The 13,661-nt window shown below is 38.8% G+C and overlaps 1 protein-coding gene across 5 annotated transcripts in view; it reads left to right on the top strand.

The window, feature by feature from the left end:
* The window catches only part of GPAM (glycerol-3-phosphate acyltransferase, mitochondrial), a 58,572-nt gene that overhangs the window by 31,165 nt on the left and 13,746 nt on the right, over positions 1-13,661 (top strand). For all 5 annotated transcript variants that reach the window (XM_021699610.1, XM_021699609.1, XM_021699607.1 and 2 more), the window contains exons 4-12: positions 218-291; positions 2,805-2,918; positions 4,611-4,757; positions 5,592-5,688; positions 6,333-6,469; positions 9,114-9,213; positions 9,544-9,756; positions 11,866-11,979; positions 13,248-13,333. In XM_021699610.1, coding sequence (XP_021555285.1) covers positions 218-291; positions 2,805-2,918; positions 4,611-4,757; positions 5,592-5,688; positions 6,333-6,469; positions 9,114-9,213; positions 9,544-9,756; positions 11,866-11,979; positions 13,248-13,333 — 1,082 coding nt within the window. The remainder of the gene's footprint in view (positions 1-217; positions 292-2,804; positions 2,919-4,610; positions 4,758-5,591; positions 5,689-6,332; positions 6,470-9,113; positions 9,214-9,543; positions 9,757-11,865; positions 11,980-13,247; positions 13,334-13,661) is intronic.

Raw genomic sequence — 13,661 nt, 5'->3', positions numbered from 1 at the left:
AGGGTCTTGAGATCGAGCCTAAGGTAGGCTCCCTGCTCAGTGGGGAATCTCCTTCTCCCTCTCCCTCTGCCTCTCCCCCTGCCTCTCCCCCCAGCTTGTACTCTCTCTCTCTCAAATAAATAAAATCTTAAAAAAAAAAAAAAAGAAGTAGTAATGTGAGCCCTTCACCAGCCATCCAGTTGTATACTTATGTCTACATTTATTTTGTTTCATGTAGGATAAATTTTTCAACTCCAGTATCCCATCTTTGGGTTTGCGGAATGTTATTTATATCAATGAAACTCACACAAGGTAAAAAGAAATTTCTTTTATTTCTAATATGTCTCAAAAGAAAAACTATAATAATCAAGGGATATACTCTAAGAGGACTTTCTTCGTCTTTTTGAGAATTAATAGAATTGAGCTTCTGACACAAGAGGCCTGACCTAAAAATTGGAAGTAGCACAGCCCCCTGAGAGACTGGTTACTATTACCACTATGTAATTATATAGTAACTATTTCATGAGAGTGTAGATATCACTTATAGCTTTCTCTTTTTATTTGCACATTGATTTTATATCTGAAGTGTGCCAAAACGTGATAAAGATTTGTCTGAGGAAAGGGTAAGTTTGAATGTCTTATGGTTTATTATTATTTTATGCTTAAAAATTGGAAATCAACCTAATCTGTGGAGTTTTAGAAGATGTGTTCCTGTATCGAGCAAATGTTCTTTCATTTTATTACTAGCTTAAGACTTTCTTTAGAATTCTTCCAGACGTCAGGCACTTGGGGATGGGCTGTTAGGCATCCCAGTGAGAGAAAAGAGGCTTTGTTTTATGTGAATCTAGGCTAGGGGATAAGGGAGGGGGGAGGGAAGGTTGTGTGAATGTCTGTGAGGCAGGAGAGAATGGCAGCCAAAAACGCTGCCAGTCCTTCTACTTAGTTCTAAGAGTAAATGCCTGGAATAGGTCAGCAGTAGGTTCAGGTGATGAGACATGCTTGAAATTCTGTGAAAATTGATCCAAGAAGTCAAATATGTAAATTTGAAGGCTTTCTGATGTTACTGATCATATTTTGGTGATGAGATAATAAGTGAGCATGACAATACCTGCATATAAAAGTGTTTTTTTTTTTTTTTTTTAATAGAACCAAAGTCAAGGGACGTATTTTTTCCCAATCCCATGCTACCCTTCTCCCTCCCCCTCTCTCTCTCTTAAATTTAAAAGAGAGAGGAGCAATTCTGGCCCCCTGATATTTTTTCTCCCTTTTTTGACTTAAGATCCTAAGGGATCTCAGAGTCTCTTGTTTATGTAAGTAGCCATTTTATGCATAAAGCCAAAGGATTCATTTGTTGTCCCCAGTTGAAAGCATTGAAGAAAAAAAAACCTACACTGTACTGACTAGGTGATTTGTAACCAGTCCGCGTGATGACCTGCCTGTGCAGTTGAGCTGGCTACTTCACTTCTCTGTGTGTTATATGAAGCAAAGCCTAGACGCTTTTTTTTTTTTTTAAGATTTTATTTATTTATTTGACAGAGACACAGCGAGAGAGGGAACACAAGCAGGGGGAGCGGGAGAGGGGGAAGGAGAAGCAGGCTTCCCGCCGAGCAAGGAGCCTGATGCGGGGCTTGATCCCAGGACCCTGGGATCATGACCTGAGCTGAAGGCAGCCACTAAATGACTGAGCCACCCAGGCACCCCAAGCCTAGACACTTTTGAGTACACACACACACACAGACACACACACACACAGACACACACCGCTTTCAATCCATTACAGAAGGATTTCATCAAGAGCTGGGACTTTGCACATTCCAGTAACAATTGTGAAAGTGTTCGCTCAAGGAAGAATTTAGAATTAAACACTTAACATAGTGGGTCAAGTTTGCAGAGAATTGAGACAAAGGAAAGGAGGTAGAAAAAGAGAATGTCAGGAAAAGAGATGAAGGAACAAATGATTCATCAACAATTCTTCCTCCAGTTACTTTTCCTTAACTGAGAGCTTTTCAGAATTCATGAATTTATATTTGAAATCTGTCTATTTGAGTGTCTTTATGGGTGAAATGATAATGAGGCATTAAATAATCATTACAAATGGTTTCAAATCATTGCATATGAAGGTTTGTAACATTGTTATTCTGAGGTCTCTGTCCCAAGCCCCCATATAAGTAACACGTAGTTACCAACAGCAATGGGAATACGTCCTATCCCTTAGATATGTCAAATGTTGGGGGTGGGGGAAAGGTAAGAACTTCTGGCTTCGTAAGCCCAGTGTACAAATATTTAGACCATACTTTAGTTATCCTTGACTTCTGTCAACTAATCAGCTTTGTCAGAGTCAGTGATTACCTTAGATAAAAAAAAAAAATTACCTTTAATAAAAAATTAGCCCTTCATGTAGAAAAGACTTCTGAATTATCTCTTTATAGCTCATAGCTATAAGTTTGTTTTTTTTTTCATAGCTATAAGTTACATATATATATAGCATTCAACATGCTTTTAAAAAGTGTATTAATAAATAAAGTAAGACTTTATTTCTTTTGTTTTTATATTTGATTTATTATTGGCAGAGTAACACCATTCAAGCATTTTAGTACACAAATTCCAAGTTTAAATTTTAGTTGAGTGTACACGAGAGAAATCAGGAATGAAATTGCATAGATCTTCCTGAACTACTAAGGAGAATTTGCTAAAGGAGAACACCAAATTTCAGGAATAGATGAAACAAGGCTTTGTTTTTATAGCAGGACACTACTGTACAAGTCAAGCAATTTGTTGTAAATGTTCCTAGACTACTTCTCTGCTAAGTCCTTTTCACGTTGCAGGCACAGAGGATGGCTTGCAAGACGTCTTTCTTATGTGCTTTTTGTTCAAGAGCGAGATGTCCATAAAGGCATGTTTGCCACCAATGTGGCTGAAAATGTACTGAACAGCAGTAGGTAAGGGTGGGGATGCTGTTATAAAGGGAAGAGGTGGGGGGTTGGGGGGGGAAGTGGGGTAGGAATTGCCTGCCTTTATTAACCTTTACTTTCTCTGGGACTCTGTCTCAAGAGGGATTTCCATTTCCAAATGTTAAATGTTAAACTCCAAAGGAAAGCAAGGAAAGGTAGAACAGATGGTTTTGGGAATAGCAGTCTTGTTTTATGCATTAACAATCGAATGGGTTTCTAATACGTGAAAGGAGAGTCGGAATTCAGAGATGAACATATTTCCAGTTCTCTGTTAAGTTTTCTGTAATACGAATGTTTGGGACATTGTGTTTCTTATCATTATAGCCAAAAGGGAAACACATTTGATATTTCTGTCAGTTTTTGAGTACCTAGGCACAAATTCTTGTGCTAGGAAATCCTTACTAGAAATTTTAAGAGAATAAGATTCTGTCCTTGCTCTCAGAAGAGCTTACTTACAAATGGGAGAGACTGACTGGAACTCAGATGGAGTGGGGAAATAAATCATTCTCAAGTTTAGGTGTTAGAATATGAGAGTTTGCATGAAGGTTGGTCTCTGATCCACCTTATTTGGTGTCACCATGGTAGACCTCTATCTGGATTTGGGGAGCCAGAGACCAGAGTGGTTTGAAAGACTGCTTAGAAACCCTGTAGTGTGGTTGTTAAGGACTGAACGGTGGTGGCACGTAGTAGGTACTCAATAAATAATGAATGAATAAATAGTTGATAATGGAGATTTAATTATCTTCTCAATTACTTGTAAAAACATTCCTGGCCAGATTGAAATAAAGGTATTAAAGGAATGGCCTAAAGTGCATCAGCAACCTGTGGAATTGGACTTCTGTATTAATGAATTATGGGGTTATATGCGGTTTTGCTGTGTACTAGTCTAAAATCAGTAGCAACAGTGGGAGAAAACGTAATTATTTGGAACTCTTTTGGGTTATTGTATATTCTGTTTTCTAGGTAAAAACCTTCAAGTGTGTTTCATTCCATCCAGAGGTTTTGACTCGTAACTACGATATTAAACGTGATTTAAGGAGGTTTAACCTCATGTGTTCTTCCCTGAGTCACATGGAAAATTTACAAAACTGGATTAAATCTTACCTCTTACTTCACTGCTTATTGCTCTGTGTTGTTTTAATCTTGAGCTTTCTTAAATTACTGGGTTGATATGGAAAACACTTGTAAATATTTATGCCCCTCTCTGATCCCTCCTAGGGAGTTTTACATGTAGTTCTACTAATAAAGTCACTATGTAAATAAGTAATAAATTAGGTCTTTAAAAGAAAAATCACACATTACTTTGGCAGTGGGCTTTGGATACCTCTGAGTTATATGCCTAAAGCGATAACCTTTCTTTCTCTCCCCTCTGCTAGAGTGTAACTTTGCATCCTGCGCAACATACCTGGAACATTCAAATTCCTGTAGCTCTTACCCAGTGAATTTGAGTTAAATTCTTAAAGCTGCCTTCCAGATTCCTCAGGGATTCATTGATTTAGGAATATAATATCCTTAATATTTATTAGGCAGCCAGATAAAACATATCTAATTTGAGCTTATTTTCATGTTAATCACATTTTAAGAAGATACATTTTGTTTTGTGACTTATAGCTATGATTTAGAAAATACTGAATGCAGAATGTAGCATAGAACCAGTTACATTATCTTTCCGTTTTCCAGAGTGCAAGAGGCAATTGCGGAAGTGGCTGCTGAATTAAACCCTGATGGTTCTGCTCAGCAGCAATCAAAAGCCATCAATAAAGTGAAAAAGAAAGCCAAAAGGATCCTTCAAGAAATGGTTGCCACTGTCTCACCAACAATGATCAGGTATTAGGAGGCAAAGCACAAAGTTTTCAGTGAGAGCCATCCTATTTTGAGCAAACAGGGACTGAACCATTAGACTCTCCTAGCACAATGGTTTTGGTCCAGAGGAAGTTTGGACATACTCTGTTGTTAAAACTCCTTTTTATTTTTTTTATTTTTTATTTTTTAAGATTTTATTTATTTGAGAGATCATGAGCGGGGGGGAAGGGTAGAGGGAGAAGCAGACTCCCTGCTGAGCAGGGAGCCCGATGAGGGACTCGATCCCATGTGGGACTCGATCCCAGGACCCTGTGATCATGACCTGAGCTGAAGGCAGATGCTTAACCAACTGAGCCACCCAGGTGCCCAAAACTCCTTATATTCTTATTCAACTTCCATGGAAAGTAGCCCTGTGGTAGGCTTTAAGGTGCCTTAATCTTTGTTAATCGGTAGTAGCCCTTACATGACTGCTGACTTATCTCTAGACTTGTGAGCTGGGTTTCACATATCCATATCTTAAACAGAGTGGTTTTATACAGCTTTCTGCTCACCTAAATATTCCGTCAATGATTTGCTTCTGAAGTGTAAAGTGTGCTATTTGAGTGAAATGTAAGATTTTAGTCTGTAATAAATAGATAAATAGAAATGTAAGATTTTAGTCTATAATAAATACATGTATCTATAAGTGTGCATGTAAAAGTCAGCTCTTTAATTCAGTAGTTCAGGTACAGACATACACATACTAAGTCACCTACAAGTACTTTTCGGTTGTAGGTTCAGAAACTTACGTAGACAAAAGTCAACTCTCTCTAAATGTATGTATATACATTTGAATTTTTTTTTTTTTCCTCCTTTTAGACTGACGGGATGGGTGTTGCTCAAACTGTTCAACAGCTTCTTTTGGAATATTCAGATTCACAAAGGCCAACTTGAGATGGTTAAAGCTGCAACTGAGGCAAGAATTTTGTGTGATCTGTCATTCTGTGGTCCCCATGTTTGTGGAGTGATTTTAGAGTTCTTTTGTATGGAAATGTTCTCTTGTGTGCTGTGTGCATCCAACCCATTTGGAAGATTTCCCCCATGTGACATGAGCACAGTAGCTGTGCATTTGGGGAGGGGTGAGTAAAGGAGGACCTACCAGTAATGTGCTGGATTCCTTTTGTAAGTTACCTTGCAACAGCTCTGAAATTAGATAGAACAATCCATATTTGTAAGTGACAAAATAAAAGCACAGATAAAGATTTCCCAGTCATGGCTAGTAAGTGACTTCCCATGATTTCAAGCCAAACCAAGCTTGGGGTTTACTCTGCTCTTTTGACATAATCAGGACTGACTTTCAGAAGATACATAAAGTCCACTTGAATTCTCAGTTGCACTTCCCTTTCCCCAACTCTTTTTTTTTTTTTTTAATTGTGGTGGTGGTGGTTGTTTTCAGCTAAGGAAGTGTTAAATTGGAAGAAGTTCGTATTACTGGAAAATGCTTTTAAAGATGAGTCATTGATCAGCCAGCGTTTGAGTGATTCTAACCAAATATGAAGTTGTGAATTGTGATTGAAATTCACATTTGAATTTTAAATTTGGCATTTTTTCTTTTACTAGATGAATTTGCCACTTATATTTCTACCAGTTCACAGATCACATATTGACTATCTCCTGCTGACCTTCATTCTCTTCTGCCATAACATCAAAGCACCGTACATTGCTTCAGGCAACAATCTGAACATTCCCATCTTCAGGTAAGACCAATTTATTTTGAAATTTAAGGTATGGAAAAGATTATATTTTGAATTTTTGGTGTTTTCATTGTACATTTTGAAACATGTTATTGTAGAGATGACATTAGCTTTTTTGCTTTCATTATACAAGTAATGCATGTTTATTGTGGAAAATCTGAAAGGTACAAAAAGGCATTAAGACTCTCACTGTTATTTCTGTTTTATGTGGGATACTTGGTGAACTGTGAATACCTCAACTTCATGGGCAATATTTATCAAATGGCTAAAAAGCAATTAGAAAGATGAGATAGCAAATTATTGTATCAGGTTTGGCAGTAGGGAAGGTGGGGGTGGGGATATGGGTCGTGGTGATGGTATAAAGTAAGAAGAACCATACCTGTTACCTTTGACCTGATAATTTAGTAGTGCTAGAAACACATAATAATTATAATATGACACAAAAAGTATATTTTAGAGGTTTTTCAGGAGAAGGCAGTGCATTCCATTCAGAGGAAATAGTATGTGAAGAGGCCAAGAGGCTCAAATGCATGGTACGGCCACTAAACGGCAGATGATTCAGTAGGGTTAGAATGCAGGATGCAGTGGGAAGGATCAGAGGCCAGAAGTGGTCATTGCATAGGGAGAGCTAGATCAGAACAGTTTTTAAGCCAAGAGTTTAGAGTGTATCCTGTAGTTGAAGAGTGGTCAGATTTGCATTTTGAAAAGTCATTCTGGATTACAGGGTGTTAGAACAATTCTGACTCTATTACAGTAGTTCAGGCAAAAGATAATGAAGGCTTAAATTAAAATTTGTAGTGGTGCTCTTGGTGAGGAAGGCAGAGAGTGGAAAAGTATTAGTAAGGTGAATTTATAAGACGAAATGCTAGTCCAGAGAGGGGGAGTTGCGGGAGGAAGACTCCCAGATATTTACCACCAGGGAACTGGATAGATAGTGGAGCTGATCACCAATGGGGAATGGGTAAGGAGTAGGTTTAGTCGGTTGGGGACATTGCAGGTTCAAATTTCAAAGCAGAGAGCATCTGTGACATCAGCTCCGAGCAGTAGGGAGTATGAGGAGGATGGATTTACAGTAACTGGAGAGCAAGTGGAGTGGTGGGTTGTGCACGTAAGGGCTCACAAAGTAGCCGTGATAACCTTTGTGTGCTGTGAAGTCTGATCCTCAGCCTCACAGTCCAAGGAGCTCCTTCCTAATCCATTGGCTCAGAGTTCTGTGGCTAACCGGACTCATGGGAATAGCTGAAGGGAGGCCATTCATTCGTGTAGTCACTGATACTTACCCAGCTATGCTGTAGACAAGAGTGAAGAAGTTACATAGTCCTTGCCTTCAAATAGTTCATAATCTACTGGGGAATATAAACAAACAGCTATAATGCGATGCGATACACCCCTGCGGGGCAGACATGCTTCTCTAGGGACTAGAATATCTGTGTTTACTCTCCTGGGAACCTCTTCCCAGTACTGGGAAAACTGGGAAGTTGCATTAGAAAGTCACCAGAAAGTTGGTAGCAGGCACAGACTTAGAGCCAAGAGAACTGTTCCCTTTGGGCTTTAGGGGGGCCCTGCCCCATAATAGTTTGCCTTTCCTGTCATCAGAATAACTTCTGTACTCATTCCCTCCAGGTTCTCAGCTTGCGGGTGCTCCTGGAAGGATCGCATCGAAATGCGTGTTAAAAATTGATAATTTCTCATAATCCAACTTTGCTTTTCGTGAACTCTGTGCCAGGCGTTGCTTAGCTCATCCTTCCTTCAGACATGACAGTCGATGACCTGGCCTGTTTATTGGCAGCTTTCTTCTGTTACACGCCAGTCTGCCAGTTCACAAACCACTTTTCAGGGTGGGTGGTTTCTCTGGGAGGTTCATCTCATTCATTATGAACTTTTCCATAGTTTTGCTCTCAGGGAGTGAAAGAAGATAGTGAAAATATATATTGACATGATATTAATATCACTCTATTTGAAAAGAAGAGGAGGAGGCTCTGAATTTGGAAAAGTTGCCTTAAATATTATAAAATTTCATCTCAGTATCAAAATCTATCAGTGTCATAGAAAGAACCATGGGGTTGAGAAAAGAATCGTTTTATCCCCGTGTAAGTGTACATAAAGCACATTTTTGTTTCATGTTTTGGGAAAATGGTTATGCTTGGTTTTGGTTTGATAAAATTACCCTTGTCTTACAGAGACACTCTCTAAGCAGTACTTTCTTGAGGAAATTTCCCCAAAGAAGCTTTTGTAACATCACATTCATTTTGTAATAAATGTGCCAAAGGCAGATTTCAGGATGTCTAATAGTCAGTGTCCTGAGATCCTTGATAGTTTTCAAATTTAGCAGTATTTCATCATCCTCTTAAAATCTGTAACATTACCTTTGCAGGGTAATATATTGTACGAACTTCTTTTGGTTTGGAACAGATGTTAGTAGGTTAGTAGAGCTTCAGTACACGAAGTGATATTCTAAAGGCTGACAAATGATGCAAATGACTGACATGTCAGTAACATGGAAAATGAAAAAACGTCCACATTTTCACTGTCAACAGCTCAAACAACACGTGGTTTATATTCCTATGGCATATGTTTTGAAGTAACTTGGAATTTAATATTGTTACATTTTTATTTATAAATAACGGATGCATTCTTCAATTTATAGTACCTTGATCCATAAGCTTGGGGGCTTTTTCATACGTCGGAGGCTGGATGAAATGCCAGATGGACGGAAGGATATTCTCTATAGAGCTTTGCTCCATGGGGTATGTACGCTCTTTCATCACCCTTAAAGCCCTTATAGTAGTAATCACAGTAGAAGGAAAAACAGGCTTGACTGAGATTTAAAAAAAAAAATTGTTGTCTATGTAATTATTTAAGTGGTTATTGTCTGGGTATGGGGGTTGATGATTATTTCTGTTATCACCAAAATACAGCATCGGCGGAGCTGTCTTGCTATTATTCCTGTGAGTAAAATATTTTGTCAGTAGTGAAGTTACAGGTTTTTGTTTGTTTATTTTAAGATTTAACTTTGCTGAGCTTATTCTAAGTTGGGTAGTCTTGAATTCATGGTTTACATTCTCCTTATATTCCAGCATATAGTTGAACTACTTCGACAGCAGCAGTTCTTAGAGATTTTTCTGGAAGGTACACGCTCTAGGAGTGGAAAAACCTCCTGTGCTCGGGCAGGACTTTTGTCAGTTGTGGTAGATACTTTGTCTACTAATACCATCCCAGACATCTTGATAATACCTGTTGGAATCTCCTATGATCGAATTATTGAAGGTCACTACAATGGCGAACAGCTGGTAAGAGGACTGCCTTCCCAAACATCTTCTTCACTTCCAAGTCTTTTGCTTTTAGATACGGGCTTTTGGAATCAATTAGGAATTTTTTGCTACTATTTAAAGCACTGTAGGAAACATGGTAGAGTAGGTGTGGTGAGTAGCTTTCATCCCTTGTGTCCGTCTGATTGGTCTTGCTAATGTGGCATTTTCCTGCACATCTTCTTTATCCATTCATCTGTTGGTAGATACTTGGGCTGCTTCCATACTTTGGCTGATGTAAATGATGCTGCAGTAAACATGGAGTGCATGTATCCCTTTGAATTAGTGTTTTTGTATTTTTTGGGTAAATACCCAGTACTATGATTATGGGTTTGTAGGGTAGTTCTATGTTTAATTTTTTGAGGAACCTCCATACTGTTTTCCACATTGGCTGCACCAGTTTGCATTCCCACCAGCGGTACAAGAGGGTTCCTTTTTCTCCACATCCTTGAAACACTTGTTTCTTGTGATTTTGATGCTAGCCATTCTGACGGGTGTGATATATCATTGTAGTTTTGATTTGCATTTCCCTGATGATGTGTCTGTTGGCATCTGTATGTCTTCTTTGGAGAACTATCTGTTCATGTCTTCTGCCCATTTTTTTTTTTAACAGTTTATTTACTAGGGGCCCCTGGGTGGCTCAGTCGGTTAAGCAACTGCCTTCGGCTCGGGTCATGATCCCAGGGTCCTGGGTGTCCCCACATAGGGCTCTTGCTCTGCAGGGAGCCCGCTTCTCCCTCTCCTCCCCACTTGTACTCTCTCACTGTCTCTCCTTCTCTCTCTCTCAAATAAATAAATCTTAAAAAAAAAAATTTACTAATTTATTTGAGAGAGAGAAGGTGCATGGAGGGGGTTTGGGGAGGGACAGAGAGAATCTCAAGCAGACTCTGTGCTGAGCATGTAGCCCGATGCAGGGCTTGATCTCATGACCCCGCGATCATGACCTGAGCCAAAACCAAGAGTCGGATGCCCAACTGACTGCACCACCCAGTCACCCCTGCCCATTTTTTAATTGGATTATTTGGATTTTTGGTGTTGAGTTGTGTAAGTTCTTTATATGTTTTAAATACTAACTCTTTATCCTCTTTATTACATATGTTGTTTGCAAATATCTTCTCCCATGCAGTAGGTTGTCTTTTAGTTTTGTTGAATGTTTCCTTTGCTATGCAGAAACTTTTTATTTTCATGTACTTTTAGTAGTTTATTTTTGCTTTTATTTCCCTTGTCTCGAGACATATCTAGAAAAATGTTGCTATGGCCAGTGTCAGAGAAATTACTGCCTGTGTTCTCTTCAAGAATTTTTATGGTTTCAGGTCTCACATTTAGGTCTTTAATCCATTTTGAGCGTATTTTTGTGTATGGTGTAAGAAAGTGGTGCAGTTTAGTTCTTTTGCATGTAGCTGTCCAGTTTTCCCTTCAGCATTTGTTGAAGAGACAGTCCTTTTCCCCTTGCATATTCTTGCCTCCTTTGTTGAAGAGTAATTGACCAAATAATTGTGGGTTTATTTCTGGACTTTCTATTCTGTTCCATTGATCTCTGTGTCTATTTTTGTGCCAGTACCATAGTTTGCAGTAGTGTTTTTGTGAATGGCGTAAACAATGTACTAAGTGAATTAGTGTTAAGTGTTCTGGTTTTCATTGACCAAACTGCCTCTCCCAATAACAGGATTACATCTTTTAGCATCTTTGCATGCTAAAGGTTTTATGACAGGTCTCAGTCAATGAATACTTATTTTTCTTCTTTATTTAGTGTTGTCCTTTATTTAGTGTTGTTCTTTATACAAACCTCCAGTTTCCATAAAAAAAAATAAATAAATGGCGGGCACCTGGGTGGCCCAGTCAGTTAAATGTCCGAGTCTTGGTTTCGGCTCAGGTCATGATCTCAGGGTGGTGAGATTGAGCCCTGCATCAGGCTCTGCACTTGGTGGGGAGTCTGTTGGAGATTCTCTGTCCCTCTGTACCCCCTTCCCCACACATGCTCGCTCTTTCTCTCAAAGCTAAGAAATAAACAAATAAATGGCATTTTTTGGATAACAGAATACCTGTTAGCTTTATTTCTTACCATGCTGTTCTTTCAAAATTGGAATTTAGGGAAAACCTAAGAAGAATGAGAGCCTTTGGAGTGTAGCTAGAGGAGTTATCAGAATGTTACGAAAAAACTATGGATGTGTCAGAGTGGATTTTGCACAACCATTTTCCTTAAAGGTGAGTATCTGTTGGAATGACGCAGTGTTAAAGCATTGGTGTGGCTCCGTGTTGGAAGATGTGGGCTCTGGTCCTGCCTCTGCAGCCTCCTCTCCGTGTCACCTCGGTTTCTTCTCTTGGAAAATGAAGACTATGTCAAGAATGGCATTTCCTAAATTTTCCTACCAAAGTATGCCTGTTGACAGAGGATAGTAAATGTCTATCTTTGGGAGATGCCAGGGTCAACATGTATTGCTACTGTTTCTTTTTTAGTTCATGAGAATTCTGCTTGTTGCTTCATATAATATATGTTGGTATTTTATATTTTAAAATTGCCTTTAGAGGAAATTTTGCAAAATCTACCCCTAAAATCTGGGTAAAATTGACAGTCTAGGATGATGTTCTCCTGAGTGGAATCCAGCACGCACACATTCAAAGGGAGAGTGCCATTCTCACGCAGAAGCCTGGCACCGGTGGGTCCCGAGGTCCTGGCAGTTTTAGATTCCTAAGATTTTTGAATTGGTGGAGAAGGAGAAGGATGAGTAAGGGAATCGGGAGCCCGGGGATCAGGAGCAGAGGTGCTGCTTTTCCTTTTGTTCCATTCTTAGTTTTACTTTAAAGAACCCAACTGCCGGGCTAGGTGCTTTCTGGCCTTCTGTGCTTTCCACTTTGAGGAGCCTTGTCATTTCTTACCACTTTATCTTTTTCAAAACTATTGCACAATTTCTCTCTGTTGTTAGGATTTGCTTTTGGATTGAGGTTCTTTTGAATATTATGTAACCCTCAGGTTGTCAGATTTCCTTTAAAAAGCATGGTTGGGTTGATCATTACTAATAATAATATTGGGAATGTCAGATATTTTGTGTCGATGTGAGAAAAGTTAAGTGTTTAACTTTTAAATAATTCTGTTTAAGGGGTGCCTGGCAGCTCTTGATTTTGGGGTCGTGAGTTCAAACCTCACATTGGGCGTGGAGTCTACTTAAAAAAATTTTTAAAAATTAAAAAAGTTAAAAAATTAAAAAATACATAATTTTGCTTAAGCATCATTGTCCCATCCTTTGTATCATCAGGCCTTAGATCTCATGCTTGCCAAAATTCTAGGAGTCGTCCTGCGCTTCTGAAGGTAGTTTAGGATATGGAAAGTACTTCTCCTGCTCTGTAGCATGGCTCATTTTATAAAGTACTCCCTTTTTACTTTTTGAAGATCAAACTATATTTTATATATGTTTATGTAAGCAAGACAATGAGTTAATGACTGTGTTGTACTCCCCCCCGCCCCCGCCCCCCAGGAATATTTAGAAAGCCAGAGTCAGAAACCTGTGTCTGCTTCACTTTCTCTGGAGCAAGCATTGTTACCAGCTATACTTCCTTTAAGGTAAGATTTGTGGAAACTTTTTGTACTGTCTACACTATCAAATATCTGTTATTTCTGGCATTGCACAGAAAAATAGATTAAGTGTATGAAGAATGTGCACGTTCTCATTGTCACTTCCTCGCTTTGGGTGACTTTTCTCTTGGTCTGATAAAGGATAGTGAAGTGACACATTTTCATACTAGTCTGGAGGTTTTTGATTATTTGCGTTATGACATCTTTTTGATTGTATGAATCAGGTAGGAGTTCTTACTTGATTTATGCTTTTGAATGTTGGAACTGAATTCCTTTTGGTAGTAGCTTAGGTTATGCATATTGTGTGTAAGTGCAG

This window comes from Neomonachus schauinslandi, chromosome 6 (genome assembly GCF_002201575.2).
Source record: "Neomonachus schauinslandi chromosome 6, ASM220157v2, whole genome shotgun sequence".
Taxonomy (NCBI): domain Eukaryota; kingdom Metazoa; phylum Chordata; class Mammalia; order Carnivora; family Phocidae; genus Neomonachus; species Neomonachus schauinslandi.
Note: the sequence above shows the minus strand (reverse complement) of the source record. Positions and strands in the feature narration are given on the sequence as shown.